The sequence below is a fragment of the Rhinopithecus roxellana genome, chromosome 2, assembly GCF_007565055.1.
Source record: "Rhinopithecus roxellana isolate Shanxi Qingling chromosome 2, ASM756505v1, whole genome shotgun sequence".
NCBI lineage: Eukaryota > Metazoa > Chordata > Mammalia > Primates > Cercopithecidae > Rhinopithecus > Rhinopithecus roxellana.
In genome coordinates this window covers 58,467,569-58,484,315 of record NC_044550.1, presented here as the reverse complement: position 1 = coordinate 58,484,315, position 16,747 = coordinate 58,467,569, and the positions used below count along the sequence as shown (strand labels likewise).

Here is a 16,747-nt window from a genome sequence, read left to right as displayed (position 1 = left end):
TTTATTTCTAACATGGTGATGTTATCTGCTTTACCTATTTGGAATGGCCGAAGTAAAAATAAAATGAGGATATATGTGAAAGTGCTTTGTAAATTATTACATGCTAAACAAACAGAAGGTATTAAACAAAGTAACATATTCTTTTTCTCTAGGGCAAAGATTTCCAACCAGTGTGCCAATAATGGATTACAGATGTGCTGAAATTGTGACCCATTCCCTCGCGCCACAGCTTCCAGGGAACCAGGGAGAGCCTGGCTCTAGTCTGCCGTACAATTATAATCATTTTTTATGTGTGCCATGATGACTATCTCAGGCTAGCAGAAACTGGAGTTGGTGAACTGACTCCCTCCTCTGGATGATTTAGGGCTTACCACTAACTCTGTTGCTTTTATGATCCTGTTCCAAAGGCAGTATGCCACTGTTCCCCAGGGACCAATGAGGCTCAAGGTTGAAAATCAAGGAGCTGCTAGTCCAATGCTATCACAGATACACAAAAATAAAATATAAATTCTTATCTTAGGTGAGAACATGGCAGACACTGCCATATTTTCACAAAAGATTTGAGCAATCGCCTGTTTTGCAACTACCTTCAGATCCCCAAATCTTTGTCTTTCAAGAGAGGATGTGATTTTTTTCCAAATACCCAAAGTTATTCAGATTCTAGTGACTGAGGTCATGAAGTGATGATGCCCGGCAAGAACTTTTCATTTTTGTATGTCTCAATCTGAACTGACAGTAATACTAGAAGAAGATTTCAAAGCAGATTGCCTACTCTGAAGAACAGCATTCACTTAAGTATGTTCATTAAGGGAAAAAAGTGTAATTTCATAAAGAGACTTTATATTCCTTTTTCAGGAACAACTAAAGGTTTAAGCAACACCTGCCTATGCTCATCCTAAGACACAGGCTCAGAAGGAATGGAGGATAATGGAATGAGAGATGGGAGAAAGAGGAGAACAGGAATAAAGGAAAAAGAAAAAGAAAATAAATACTTTTGTCTCATAAACAATATCTGTTAATGTGCAAGAGCCATTTGGTGGCTTCCATGACTGCCAAAAGCTAGTCGAGATCAAGGAAAACAAAATTATTTTCAGACCAATAGTCTTTTTCATACATCCAGAAGGAGTGCCACATATCTGACTTTTAGTTTGTCATGGTCCTAAGTCATCAACTTCCATGTTAAGTGGAACAACTCACTTTCCATTCTGTACAAATATTTTAGTTTTTCATCCATAGCCATATTAAAGTTTCCTGTTTAATTTACTCCTTCTTCCATTCTGAATTGATTCTTTCCTCCATCATAAATTTATTATTCTAAAATTTATTTATACTTCCAGACTCTTACAATGCCCAGTTTATTACTTATAATCTTCGTTTTCACATTTTCCACTCCTCATATACACACACACACCATCTGTTTATATTATTTGAATCTTCATTTCAAGAATTTATACTTACAATTCTTTATTTCAAGTAGGTGTGTGTGTTCTGACACACACACACACACACCAGAGACTTATATCCATCCCCATAGGAAACCCCTACCAACTGCCTCCTCCAAATTCACTTATTTTTGTCAAACTTCTCAGTATGATATTCAACTAGATGTTCATCCACTGAAGATTAAGAAAGGAAATGACCTTTTCTTAACTGAGGTTAAGATCTGGTGATATATCTCCAACTCATTTCAAAAAGGACATAATGGACACATGGTAGAAGTTGTCTACAGTAGTAGTCTGGAGTCAGACAACCTAGGTTCAAATCCTGGCTCCACCAGTGCAATTCTGAGCAGACTAGTTTAGCTTCAGTTAATCATTCAGCTTTATTTTCTTCACCTATAGAAAGAGGACTTTAGCCACTTTATAAAATTACCAGATGAGATAATAATGTAAAGCACTTAGCTTAATGCACATAAGCAAATAAATGTAATTGTTACAGTGTTAGATATAAACTATCTTCCGAATCTGTCATTACCTTAAAAGGAAACTAATTTAGCATAAGCTAGTCTGTTATTGTTTTTGAGATGGAGTCTCACTCTGTTGCCTAGGCTGGCATGAAGTGGTGGGATCTTGGCTCACTGCAGTCTCCGCCTCCTGGGTTCAAGTGATTCTCCTGCCTCAGCCTCCCAAGTAGCTGGGACTATAGGCATGTACACCACACCCAGCTAATTTTTGTATTTTTAGTACAGATGGGGTTTTACCATGTTGGCCAGGCTGGTCTCGAACTCCTGACATCAAGTGATCCACCCGCCACAGCCTCCCAAAGTGTTGGGATTACAAGCGTGAGGCACTGTGCCCAGCCTAGCATGAACTATTGTCTAAAAACTTATGTTGACTGCTCCCCCAAGTGAGGTTGCTAGACAGAGGAAAGCTTATTTCATTTTGTGAGCAGAAGAAACTGGTTACTCAAGATAGACTACGATGAGCTGTATAGGTCTCTTCAAGTTAACATTCTAAAAAAAAAAAAGTATCAGACTTTTAGAACTGCAACCCTCAATCAACAAATAATTCACAACCAAATCGGTAAGTTCAAACATGTACTCTAAAATTTACATTAAGTTTGGAAGGATACTAACTTATTCACAAGAGAGAAACAATCATTAAAATATCTCATACACAACGGAGGGAAAGTGGATGTCAAGATAAGCAACAACATTCCAAAGGACCACACCACTGAAACATCTTGTTTGTTCTTCCTAGCAAAGCCAAATCAAATCCTAAGGTACATGCCTCAAGCAAAAACAGTTAAGAAAATGAAAGCAAAATGCAACTAGAATTTAAATCTTTTACTCTGAATTGTGCCTAGTAGCTTGGTGATATTTAATACATATTAAAGATAAGCACATCAGTTTGTAAATCCACTGGATCGCCAGAGCACTGACCACAAACAGCTATCCCTAAAAAGAAACCTCAAAACCACAAATCAGGAAATGAAGTGGGCAGCCTCATTTCCTTCTGTAAGCCTAGGAAGGAATTTAGAAACACTAACGTTTTAAAGTAGAGATTTCAATATGAAACTAGAAGAATCCCCGCATTCTCCTTTCCTTGGTCCCAAAGCAAACAATTTACAGTTTGAGAAAACACACAAAACACACACACACGCACGCGCACACACACACCTGTTTTCACTAACTTCAACAAGACACTGCCTAAGTGGAAAACAAACACATACACACACGTTTTCACTAACTTCAAGACACTGCCTAAGTGGAAAACACACACACACACACACACACACACCTATTTTCACTAACTTCAACAAGACACTGCCTAAGTGGTGGTTTTAATCTATCAAGAGGCTGTATATCTCCTTTGAGAATTTGATAAAGAATGGACACTTTCCCCAGGGGGGGAAAAATTCACTCAAACAAAACTGCATATAATTTCAGGGGTGGGAATGAGGAAGACCCCTGAAAGTTGATGACCCTTAGGCCATGAACCCCAAGTCATCATCCAGGATTAAGGCAAATCATAATCCAGGGTAAACCAATTTATCAATCTGAATAAAAACTAAAGTAACTTAGGCAGGGATTTAATCCTGAAAATAAATTAGAAATCTTTTCTGTTTTCTCAGATAAAAGTGTGTTAGACTCGGTAGTTGGGAGAAGACGTGGGTCATGCTAAGCAAGGAAAACAAAACAAAAAACACCACAGGACAAACGAAAGAAAAGTAGAATTAAAACAGTAGTAAAACATAGTCATCTGTAGCCGCTCTGAGAGAACAGCAATGAAATGGCCAGTTAGGCCGAACGCGGAGGCTCACCCCTGTAATCCCAACACTTTGGGAGGCCAAGGCGGGCGGATCATTTGAGGTCAGGAGTTCGAGACCAGGCTGGCCAACATGGTGAAACCCCGTCTCTACTAAAAATACAAAAATTAGCCAGGTGGTAGTGGCGCCTACCTGTAATCCCAGCTACACGGAAGGCTGAGACAGAAGAATCCCTTGAGCCTGGGAAGTGGAGGTTGCGATGAGCTGAGTTCGCGCCAAAGCACTCCAGCCTGGGCGACAGAGTGAGCCACCGTCTCAAAAAAAAAAAAAAAGAAAAGAAAAAAGAAAAGGCCAATTCCTGAAGCCTTAACAGACAGCTGACTTAAGGTAACCATTTCTGGTGCACATTTCTCTGCCAATTAAGTTAATTAAATGGCAAACGTGAACACACCCTTACAGGTGAAAGTATGAAAGCAGAAGTTTATGAAAAGTTCTGGATCTCTTCCGGCTTTTCCTTATCAAATAAGAACGCAGTTAGATGAATTTTATACTTTAGGAGAAAACAGGGTAGGGGCGGGGGACAGAAATCCTAAGAGTGGCTAAAGGATCTGTAGGAAGTGTAAAGTGTAAACTTTTTGAAATCAAAGGGCTTAAGAGGAAGGTAAGAACAAAAGGAAGTAATAACAAAATAAAGGGAAAAACGTCTAGCGTCTAAAAACTTTTAAAAAAATTCTCTCCTTTTCCTAGACACGTAAACAGTAGTAACTTGGCAAACAGTAACGGAGCTGAAGACAACCGCACAACTCCCTTTCCAAAACTCCAGCATTTCTTGAACGTCCTCAGACGCACAGTCAGGCTTGGACATTTCACAGGCAAGACTCCTCCCTGCACCACTGCCAGAAGAACCTCTCAGAGGGACTATCACTCTCTCCCTTCCTCCTACTGCGGGAGAGAGGAAGTTGGGGATGCAGGGAGAGGAGGGGAGAAATGAGGGCTGGACACCAAGCCTGAAGGAGGCCCACTCCGACACTTTGTCAAGAAACGTCCGGATTCCGGATCCTGCAACCCCTTTTCCCACCCAATGTATGCAAAGCCAAGAGAGTGCCTCCCTGCAAGGTCCGGTCCTACACCTTCACTCGGCTGTTTCGGGGGCACACTCAGAGGAACAAAAGGAATGAAGGAACAGAAACCAAAGGCATAACACTTGGGCAGATAAGGCATAGACTAAGGAGAGGTGTGCCCTGTAAAAGTCCGGAATGGCGAACCCGGAGGCAACGTGTCCGCCCCACCAACCACCTCAAACCATCTTTCCCCCGCCTTTTCCCAGGCAAGCCAGCTCCGCCCTCACCTGTCTTAGGGTAACTCGGTAGCTTCTTAGTCGAGGCTTATCCCTTCCGCCGCTCCCTGGAATCGCCTCAACCCTGGCAAGAAGTGAGCGGAAACGAGACCCGGACCTTTTCCTTCTTCCTCCTCCCCCACGCACCTCGGCTGCTCGGGGGCGGGGAGCAAGTGCAGCTGTCACAAATTCACACTGACCAACCGCCGAGGACAGTCGGACTGGAGACCTCTCAACCCGGCCTCCAGAACTAGCACCAAGATCAGCGAAGCCGGAAGTGAGGAGACCGGAAATAGCGTTGAACCTGGCCCTGGACGGCCTCTCTCTCCCTCAATCTGGCCTTGCCCGGCCACGTCTCGCTGGTGCCAGCGCACCTCCCACGAGGCTCCCTCCGCCCTTCTCCGGGAGGCGGGCTGCGCCCCTCCCGCTGCTGCCCTAGCAACCACATCCGGGACTCCGGCGGTGTCGTTGCCCGGGCAATTTTCTGGCAGCGACCTAATAGTAGAAGGATGTGCGCGCGGGGCCAGAGGCACTGGCTAGAGCTGGGAGCTTGCGGAAAGGCGTCCCTGCCTGGTCTTGAGACGTCAAAGGTCTCCAGGAGCCCTCCGCCTCCCTCTTTTTTATTCACACACCCTAGCCTCACACGTTAGGAGTCTCCCCAACAGACCGTGAGCCGGTGTCGGGAGGGTGGAGGTGGATGTAGCTCACCGCCACGCTACCACAGAAGAGCGAAAGCTGCTTTCTCAGCCACCGGAGAGCACGAAGGTTATTCCAGTCCCGCGGGGAAGGTGGGGGTGGTGGGGAGAATGCGAAGATAAGGGAGCAGACGGAATGTGGGCGCTTCCTCGCGCTGCCCCCGTGCCTGGGGAGCCCCCTCCCTTCAGAAAGGCTAGATCCCCGGGCCCGGCATCCCTGAGCTCTTGCTCTGGATCTGTGATCGCGTTTTGCTTTGCTCGCTCTCTCACAGTAGATTCCCTGATATTTTTCTTTCCGGCTCCTCTTTATTTTTCCGGATGACCGAGCTCTGCTTTCTTTGCTTGCCCCATTACTTCTTAAATAGATCATTGTCCTCTCACGGAAACTGCTGAACAATTCGCTCTCTCAGAGCCCTTCGTAGTTTCCTAAACGGGGCCCCAACCTGCTCTACTCTCCCCATCCCCAGCGCTGAATAGTGGGAAAGCGTGGCTCCGCCGTGGCGCTAGATAGACCTGAAGTTCTTTTACACACAGTACCATACAGTTGGTCCATCACAGAATATCCCTTCGAACTGCTGGACTGCTTTTTCTTTGACAGCTTTGAATGCTCATTTTTATTCTCATTTCGCTTGTAGAAATGCGAAGGGTAACTGTGCATATGGCGAGATTTACCCTTCTTTAAGACCGTACTTTTCAGCTGCCTTTACTTGTCACAGTAGCTGACAAGATAATTTTAATGACTAATGCCCAAAGGCAGAGCTCTACCTCTACAGATTTCCAGGGAGTTTCAGTGTAGTGAAATATCCCTGGCAGGAATCTTCCCCGGATCTGTGAATAGTAAATACCAGTGTCCCCATAAATGTTTCCAATGTATAACAAGATTGAACTCTCCAGGATACCACCTCTTACAAAAATAGTACTGAAATTCCAGAACAAAAATCTCTCATCTTAAGTGGTTCTGTCTTAAAACAAAGGAGCAAATATATATGTCAACCCACTCAAACTATAACTTCAGTTCTTACAGCTTACTGTGGATTTTTCTGTACAAAGACATCTTGTTGGTTTGGAGACCGTTAGTCTTCTCAATTATAAGAAAAGAATCCCAATCTAAATTAATTACTGCTGTAATTGTGTAGGAATAGAGCGACTACAGAACTTGCAGCTAAGTACAAGTGTTGTTCCTAGGGTTTCAGAAGGGTGACTTGGAGGAAGTGTACGGTAGGGCTCAGCGGTGCTTGAATGATTGTGGACAGTGAATACTGAATTGTTTTTGCTGGCTATTGTGTTAAGGATTCCTGCTAGCTGTCTCTTGAGTTTGGAGATGCTAAGCTTCATTAGATGCTTAGCTTCTAATAATCTAACTATTAGACTGTTAGACCCAGAGGTGTTTCTTATTTTGGAAAGGTGGAGACTTGCTTTAGTTTGTTCATAGCTGGATAGTTTCCTTGGCACCTGCTGATGGTTTTGACAGAGATTCAGATGAACTTGGAACTAGTTCTCTTCAGTGAGATTCTGGTACTGTGTATGATTAATCCTCATCCACAGTATTACGCTGTGCAAGGCTATATATACACATGATTAATCTTTCTATGATTTCCACGGACCTGAAGGAAATTAGAATGTAGTCTGGCTCCAAGAAAACACTAGACACTACTTCAGCTGGTGATGGAAAATAGTGGAATTCTATATATCCTTTGGGACAAAGGAAACAGCAACCAGTGTTCTTTGGATTGGGGATTATTTTTGGTACTAACTGAAAAACATTATTTTAAGCCTGGCCCTGCTTAGAGGAGACTTGTTTTCTCTTCCCTCTCTCCCTCTCTTCCTTTTTTCCCTCCTTCCTCTTTTTCTTTCTTCCTTTCCTTCTTGTCTCCCTCCCTTCTCCTTCGTTCCTTCTTTCCTCTTTTTCTTTCCTCCTTCCCTCCCTCCCTTCCTTTTTCATTTGTTCGTTCGTTCCTTCCTTCCTTCCTCCCTCTCTCCCTTCTTTTCTTCCTTCCCTCCTTTGCCCTAAAACTTGGGGGACCCTGCCTGTTCATTTTGTTTAAAATAGAAGATTACTACTTTTCTCTGAATTGTCATTTATTTTTGGAGACTAAAGGGAAGAGCTGCCTTCCATATATATTTATGACATGGAGATTATCTACTCATTTAATTTTGCACTGCTATTGGCTATTTGGCTTTTTGAAAAATCAGGTGCTATTTATTCATTGGGCTTATGGGGAACTCTAGTAGCCCTGAATGGCATTTGTGGCATACTCAATGAAGTCTAATTCTTTATCCTGGCATTAAAGGCTTACCAAGATCTGGCCTCAATCTTGCAAATGAGCACTCTCTTTTATATACCTGAAGGAGAAGTGCTAATTTAACCAACTAATAGAGATAAGTATAAATACCAATATAGACATAGATGTGAAACTTTAGTTGCAAAGAAATGTTTAATATGCTTCAAACTGCGTATTTCCCTCTTCCATGCTTTGTTCTCTATTCTTATCAGCAGAAATGTTTTCCTATTTTTCCTTACTTGTGATGTCCCTATCCATCCTTTACAGTTGAGTTCAGATGCTACTTCTGTCATGAACCCATTATTTATCCTCCCTTTGAGAATTCATTTTTCCCTCTCTTTGGATCTTGCAAGCCTTCGATTTGAGCCCCCATTTCAGTCAACTTTGTACGACTGTTTTGCATGTTTTCCCATGATAAATAAGATGCTTTTTGGGAAACTGAACTTTGGACTTATTTGATTCTCTTATAGCACCAGGAAATTGACTAACTCTAGTCGAGTTATGGAAATATGTTGTCTGCTGCATACCAGGCAAGTTCCAGAATACCAGCAACTCCTGCTACTTAGGGTAATGGCACAAGCAGGATTAAGTGGGTATAGTTGCTATCTATTTGTAGAAGACAGTGAGTGAGTGCTTTCTTAAGTTTGGAAAGTAGTTGATTCTTTGCAGAGGGGTATAAACTACTGATAAAAGGAGAGTGACTCATTACCCCTAGAGATTCTGAATGGGAAGAATGCCAGCTTTATGTTTTCTGATACTGATTTTTCTTAACAACTTGGTGCAAAAATAGAACATTATTCTAAGATGACTGTTGTAGAGGGAAAAAAAGGTAGAACATTAGAGTTGTAAAAATGTGTTTAACTATAAAGAAGAAAAAACTGAACTTATTTATAAGTCATTTACTTAGAACATTCAACATTTTGGTCAATGTATTTTTTTTCTTTATATCTATGTAGATATATATTTCTTCATTTATTTAACAAATTGTTATTGACAACCTATGGTTTACTGGAAGTGAGCTCTGTAGGAATAACCATGAGCCTCTGCTCTGATGTAATTTTTAGTGTATGTTGTATTTGTTGACATATAATTTTATATTTTGCTTTTTTCACTTACTATATCATGGACTTTTTTTCATATCATTAAATATTCTTTGTGTGGCACAAAAGTATTTCAGCATGTAGATATTTCTTATTTATTGAATGAATCCTTTTTGTTGCATATTTTCAATTTTGTCTGTAATTATATAGCAATGCAAGGAATAGTCCTGTGTAGTAGGTAGAATTCTAAGATGAACTCCAATGACCCTTACCTTGTATAATTCCCTCTCCCTGTGAACATGATGGGATACTACTTCCATGAATATGTTATGTTACTTGCAAGGGAATTTTGGAGATGTAATTAAGGTTGCTAATCAATTGACTCTGAATTAATCAAAAGGGCAGTAGTCTAGGTAGACCTAACCTAATCAAGACCTAACCCTTTAAGAACAGAGAGTTTTCTCCTGCTTGTGGCAATAGAAGAAGTCAGAGAGATTCAAAGTGTGAAAGAGATTCTACGGGAGGAATATTCTCCATTGCTGAAATGAAGAGGGCCACAGACAAGGACCTGAGGGAAGCCTCTAGAAGCTGAGAGTAGTCCCTACCAACAGCCAACAAAAAAAAACTAGGGACCATAGTCCTACAACAGCAAGGAACTGAATTCTGCAAACAATCTGATTGCGCTTGGAAGCAAATTCTTCCCCAGAGCCTCTAGATAAGAGCCCAACTTCTGACCAACATCTTGATTTCTGCATTGTGAGACCCTAAACAGAGGACCCAGTTGAGCCCACCTGTACTTAGGATCTACAGAACTGTGAGATAATAATTGGGTGTTGTTTTAAGGCATTGAGTATATGGCAATTTGTTGCATTAGCAATAGAAAACTAATACATTTGTAAGAAATTATTTTTATATCTATAATTATTATTTTGAGATAAAATCCTTGATATAGGCTGGGCACAGTGGCTCATGCCTGTAATCTCAGCACTTTGGGAAGCGGAGGTGAATGGATCACAAAGTCAGAAGATCAAGACCATCCTGGCTAACACGGTGAATCCTCGTCTCTACTGAAAATACAAAAAATTAGCCGGGCGTGGTGGCACATGCCTGTAGTCACAGCTACTTGGGAGGCTGAGGCAGGAGAATCGCTTGAACCCAGGAGGCAGAGGTTGCAGTTAGCCAAGATTGCACCACTGCATTCCAGCTGAGATTGCACCACTGGGCGACAAAGCAAGACTCTGTCTTAAAAAAAAAAAAAAAAAAAAAAAAATCCTTGATATAGACTTGCTAGATAAAATGTTATACACAGTTTTAAGGTTTGTATATCATATTGCAAATTTGCCCTCCATAAGCATGTTGTAACAATTTATGTGCCTCCTAACAACCTGTTACCTCACCCCAGCAAACACTAGATACTGACATTTTGATAGGCAGAAACAAAAATGTATCTCTTTTTTTAAAAGAAGATTTATGTTTTTCTTATTAATAGTAGGATTGACCATTGTATTTTCTTTATTTGAAATTAATTTGGCGAGTCTCTTTTGATGAATTGATTATTATTATTTTCTGATTAGCTTAAGCATTGACATAGAGAAAATATTCCCTAACATGTAGAACAGTGTTTCTCTGCTGTAATATTTTCAAGAGGGAAAATGATTAATGAGCTTGAGAGGATGACTGTTCTGAGAAATATTAGCTGCTGCCATTACTCCTTGCAAAAGAATATCCCAGATGTTATACTGTTGGAGTTTGGAGAATGTCAGCTTCATTGATCAGGTAGTATTGATGCCTTATTCTTTTCTAGGGAAAAAGTCTAATTTGTCTGTTTGGCATTAGAAATGTGATTGCTTTTAGGAATAAAGATACATTGTATCTTATCATGGAAAATTGTAGCTTTGACTAATGTTAACTCAGGGGAAAAACCTAATCTTTCTAAATAAAGTTATCACATTTTCAATTTTCTCAAGATAATGAGTAATCTCTGATAGTATATATTATATCGTTTTAACCAGGATGGGAAAAGAAGAAATTCAAGTTACTTTTTCTATAATCGTTGTTATTTGACATGGTAGATTTTATTTCTGATAAATGAGATAAGGCAGGAGGGAGAGAGGAAGGAAGGGAGGGAGGAAGAGAGGGAGGGATTAGGGGGAGGGAGGAAGGAAAGGAAGGAAGGGAAAGGCAGAAGGGAGGGAGGAAGGAAGGAAGGAAGGAGGGGAGGGGAGGGGTTGGGAGATTCTCTTAGTAAATTTGGTTGGTTTTGTCTTTTTTGAAAAATTGGTTCTTGCTACATCAATTTCTGAAGGTTGGTATCTTCCTAATAAGAGCAATAATTTTATTTTTATTTTGAAATAATTGCATATTTACAGGAAATTGCATGAAAATGTAAGAAGAGATCCCATATACAAGCAAGATTTTTAATGTTAGTTGTATGGTCAAATCTTATTACTTAGGTCAACCCTCCCTAACAGATTAAGAGTTGCTATTTGTGTTCACAGAATTCATAATGGCCTATTCTTCCATGGAGGCCTAATGTTGCTTTTTATTTTTTTAAGACATTGGAAATGCTGGCTTAGGTTGGTGCTGGGAGCATAGAATCTGTAACTATGGTCACAGGACGCCCCACCAGTGTGATTCAAAGATACTGTAATATAGTGAAAAGAATGCTGACTTGACATTTAAAAGCCTGGACTCTAAACTGCTCTTAACCACATGGTAACTGTGGGACCAATGAAATCCAGTTTTACCTTCCTCCTTGGTTATTTGGAATATAGGTAGTAAAACCATTTAAAAACTAAAACCCAGGGCTATCATTATTTTTAAGACTTTTTTTGAAATGACACTTTTTTTAAAAAAAAGAATTCCTTTACTGGTTGTAATTCCTATGATAAAAATTCCTCCTTTGAGTTGGACAACAAGGGCAGAAGAATTTTGGCAAAAAGTTTTGTCGAAAGATTTTGTGCAAAAAGGTGCGCATCACCTGGGAAACCTGGAAGCCCAGCAAGAAGAATGGAGTGCCCACACACACAGAAATAACACCGCCCATCAAATTAGCTTGTTATTATCTTGGCTGCTCCATGGATTCTGATAAGGGAGGTGCTGACTTGGGAAAGTAGAGGTGAGCCCATCTGGGGCCATGTGACTGTTCTCATGGCTTAAGAAAAGCCCTGCTTTAGCCCGGGCCCAGTGGCTCATGCCTGTAATAGTATAATAGTAGCACTTTGGGAGGCTGAGGCAGCCAAGGCGGGCAGATCACAAGGTCAAGAGATTGAGACCATCCTGGCCAACATTTTAAAATCCCATCTCTACTAAAAATACAAAAATTATCTGGACGTGGTGGTGTGCGCCTGTAGTCCCAGCTACTCAGGAGGCTGAGGCAGAAGAATCACTTGAACTCAGGAGGCAGAGGTTGCAATGAGCCGAGATTGCACCACTGTATTCCAGCCTGGCGACAGAGTGACACTCCGTCTCAAAAAAAAAAGAAAAGAAAAGCCCTACTTTGAGTATAGATTTAAGGTGGGATTCTTGCTTCTGTTTGCAAGTAGGATTTTATAAAGTTTTCCAAATTGTAGATTCACACAGCCAAAAGACATGAGAGAGATAATGATGATGAGATCATCACCATCCATTTGTTGAGCACTTTCTTAAAGTACTAAATACTGTGCTAAGTGCTTTACACTCTTTCATTGAATCCTTTTGAATGCACAATAATGAGGTAGGTGCTGTAGTTACTCCCATTTTACAGATAAGGAAGCTGAAGCTTCAGATGGTTAAGTAAATGACCTGGGATCACATGAGTACTAAATAGCGGAGTCACTTCTCAATTCAGAACTGCCTGGCACTTTTTTTTTTACAGATAGAAAGTAGAGGACCTGAGATGTTAAGACTCGTGGTCACTATCCTTCCTATTCTTAGTCTACATCTTTTTCTGTATTATGCTCTCCTAAATGTTTGTTACTATGCCTTTTGTCCAGTATCTCTGGCCTCTGTACATTCAGCTAATGCGTCAAATTAATACAAAAGTTACTGAGTTCTTAGCCCACTAACAGGATAAGGGTTAAAAAAAAAGAAGAGAAAAATTTTAAATAATAAAAATAAAAAGGTACTGGGTTTTTAAGCTTTTAGGTCAAATGGGATTTAGATTTTTTAAAAATAGAATTGTACTTGATTTTTTAGTGAAGCATTTTCTGTCAGACTCCTATAAAAGAGACACTGTCTCCCATGTGCTATTAAAAGTTGAACCTTGTGACTACTGTCTGACTATGTTTTCTTTTGGAGAAGTTAGAGGGTGCAGTCTGTGACCTCATGTGAAAAATAGCCACCAAGCATCTATCCAGCATCATTTTTAGTTCTTTAATTTTGGTAAGCCCACATTTTCAAACTAAATTAAATTTATCTGATTTATTTCAGAACTATATATTATAAAGCATTCAAAGGCAAGTGAGAATTCAAATCTGTAGAACAGAGCTAGAGAGCTTTTACAGAGAGGCCTTTTGGGAGGTAAGCATTTCTCTTGGAAACTTTATTGTATTTTCAGAAACATGTTTCTCTTATTTTCATTATTAAGAGCAAAACAATTGGGTATAAGCATTATTTTTAATATTCAATTGACATATTGCTAAAATTGCTTTTTCCCTTTTTACATTTTCAAAAAACAGAAGAAGATATACTGGCAACTTCTAGAAGGATTCTGCCATTTTCTTCTTTACCATGAACAAACTTGAAAATTAATGGGTAATAGTTGCATGGAAACTTTTGAACGTTTTTTCTTCTTGTCTCTGAGGCCTTCTATGGAGAATTAATAGGAGGTTCAATGTGTGCCTGGATAAAATGGATCATCTTAAAGGATTGAAGTTCTAAAAATACATCAGCCGGACTGGACAGGTTTGATATAATGAGATTTCTATTTTAGCTTGACTTCTACAACTCTGAATAAGCTATAAACTGAACTATACAAGGTTCTAGGAAGGAAATTTCTCTTCTAAAACATTCTAGTTGCATATAACATTTTTCTTCTTCAGATCTTTGAAAAAGCATATTTTGTCATCAAGTTCCTACGAAATAAGACTATCAGACACTTACCAACTTTTAGTATATGAAGTAGGATAGAAAGCAGCAATCTATATCATACTGGAAAACAAAGAAACAGTCACCAGGCAGTAAGAAGAGTAATCTCTACATAAGCACTGGCTGAGATGGCAGAAGCTTCTGCGGATGCCTCTACTCTGCCCGTAACAGTGAAGAAAAAGAAAAGCCTATCCATTGAGGAAAAGATCGACATCATAAATGCAGTGGAAAGTGGCAAGAAAAAAGCAGAGATTGCTGCTGAATATGGAATAAAGAAAAATTCATTGTCTTCTATTATAAAGAATAAAGACAAAGTTCTAGAAGCCTTTGAATCTCTAAGATTTGATCCAAAGAGAAAAAGACTGAGAACTGCTTTTTATACAGATCTGGAAGAGGCATTAATGAGGTGGTATCGAATTGCTCAGTGTCTAAATGTACCAGTTAATGGTCCAATGTTACGTCTAAAAGCTAATGATTTTGCCCAGAAACTGGGCCATAATGATTTTAAGTGCAGTAATGGTTGGCTGGATCGTTTTAAATCCAGGTATGGTTTAGTATTCAGAGCTCAACCTGTAGAAGCTACAGGTGTATCAGTAGACCCTTCGACTGTCTGGTACCAAAATGTACTTCCTTATTATTTAAATGATTATCATCCTAAAAATGTTTTTAATATAAAAGAGACTGGGCTGCTTTATCGAATGTTACCTACCAATACATTTGCATTTAAAGGTGAAACATGTTCAGTTGGAAAGTTATGCAAAGACAGAATAACTCTGGTGGTTGGCACAAACATGGATGGCTCAGAGAAACTTCCTTTGCTTGTCATTGGAAAAAAGAGAAATCCACATTGTTTCAAAGGTTTAAAATCATTGCCTGTGTGTTATGAAGCTAACAGAATGGCATGGATGACCTCAGATGTATTTGAACAATGGATGCGAAAGCTTGATGAGAAATTTCAAGCCCAGCAACGAAGAGTGGTGATTTTTGTTGAGTCTTTTCCAGCACATCCAGAGGTAAAGAACCTGAAGTCCATTGAGTTAGCATTCTTTCCATCATGTTTATCTTCCAAATGTATAGCTATGAAACAAGGCATTATTAAAAGCCTTAAAATGAAATATCGACACTGTCTTATCAAGAAATTTTTAAGCTCTGTTGAAGGTAGCAAAGAATTTACATTTTCACTGCTAGATGCAGTTGATACATTGCATCTTTGCTGGAGGGCTGTAACCCCAGAGACTATTGTTAAAAGCTATGAAGAGGCAGGATTCAAATCTCAAAAAGGAGAAAGTGACGTAACAAGTGCAGAGAAGGATACTGGTCTGGATTTGGTTGCTGATGCTCTGGGGGCAGGAGTAGAATTTCCTGAAGGTTTATCTATAGAAGAGTATGCTGCCCTGGATGACGATTTGGAGACGTGTGAAGCAGCACCAAATGGTGATTCCGTATGTACCAAAGAAAGTAAATCAGATGAAACTGGATTTTACACTTCTGATGAAGAGGATGATGATGGATCTCCAGAAACTGAACTCCCTTTGCCATCAAAATCTGAGGCAATAACTGCTTTAGATACTCTGAAAAAATTTCTTAGAAGTCAAGATATGAATGACGGACTTCAAAATTCTTTAGCAGACCTTGAAAATTTTATTAACTCTTTATCACCTAAGTAACTATGTATTGTGTATCTGAAGAGTAATAGCTTTTCCTGATACATTTTATTATATATGGTATGTAAAGGAGTTACGCCACATTGCCTAAACATAAAAAATGAAAAACTAGTAATCCTTGGTTTAATTGCAAAAACCTTTGGTTTGAGTAGCAAAACTCCCTAGTAAATAATGATTGAATAAAAAATACAGATTTTTATTTAACAAGGTTTTAGGAAGTAAAACATGTATGTCAAAGGGCTATATTAGACAGATATGGTCAATATGTCAAACATAAAAGGAACCCTTCTGCTATATTTACACATTGAATTGGTGATTTCTATTTTGTCTTTTAAATTTCAGATTATGTTCTAGAATATTTTAATTTACCTAATCTAAGAAAAAAAACCTAGCAATAGTTTACTTTTTTATAAAGATATATATATGCCGTATGTATTCTAACTAGACTTTTAAATATCAAATATAAAGTAATTTTAAATTATTTTTCACATAACTAGCTGACCTTTCTAATAAGAAATTGTGGAAAACTGCTGAAAATAAAATCGGACCTTAACTATATACCAAAATGATTAAAAATATGAGTCTTACTACTTTCAAGTTATTTGTATATCAGGTCAAATGAAAAGCTGTGACCCTATCAGATTTGTCATCTATAACCAGAAGCTATGGATTCTTCCTAAATATTTATATGTGTATTTATGTTTAATATAAAAATAGATTATTGAAACATTTATTAAACTCTTATGATATTTATAGTTTAATAGCTATGCCTAGATATTTTTCTAATTTTAACAGCTCAAGCTTTTATTCTATAATATTTAATTATTTTTTGGATTTTACTGAATTTTATTTTCAGGTAAAACTAAATGTCCTTTTAGCATATTTTGATGTATGTAATCCTTTTTTCCCCCAAATTTGATTGGTAACACTTTGGATTAAAATTCTGTTTGAGGAA

General features: G+C 39.1%; 2 protein-coding genes across 4 annotated transcripts in view; one reads left to right on the top strand and one right to left on the bottom strand.

Annotated features, from left to right (window-relative positions):
• The window catches only part of ARFIP1 (ADP ribosylation factor interacting protein 1), a 118,362-nt gene extending 112,943 nt beyond the window's left edge, over nt 1-5,419 (bottom strand). For 2 of the 3 annotated variants that reach the window (XM_010382879.2, XM_010382880.2), the window contains exon 1: nt 5,057-5,419. The gene's annotated coding sequence lies outside the window, so the exon portion shown is untranslated. The remainder of the gene's footprint in view (nt 1-5,056) is intronic. The other variant, XM_030921348.1, reaches the window with a different exon arrangement.
• An 8,810-nt stretch (nt 5,420-14,229) lies between these two features.
• Nucleotides 14,230-15,881, top strand: TIGD4 (tigger transposable element derived 4). Its single transcript, XM_010382877.2, has one exon. The coding sequence runs from the start codon at nt 14,257-14,259 to the stop codon at nt 15,793-15,795; it is 1,539 nt and encodes a 512-aa protein (XP_010381179.1). The 5' UTR covers nt 14,230-14,256; the 3' UTR covers nt 15,796-15,881.
• The last annotated feature ends 866 nt before the right edge of the window (nt 15,882-16,747 follow it).

Bases quoted from the DNA above. Each gene is read 5' to 3' on its own strand.
- TIGD4 (XM_010382877.2), top strand. From the start codon at position 14,257: ATGGCAGAAGCTTCTGCGGATGCCTCTACTCTGCCCGTAACAGTGAAG.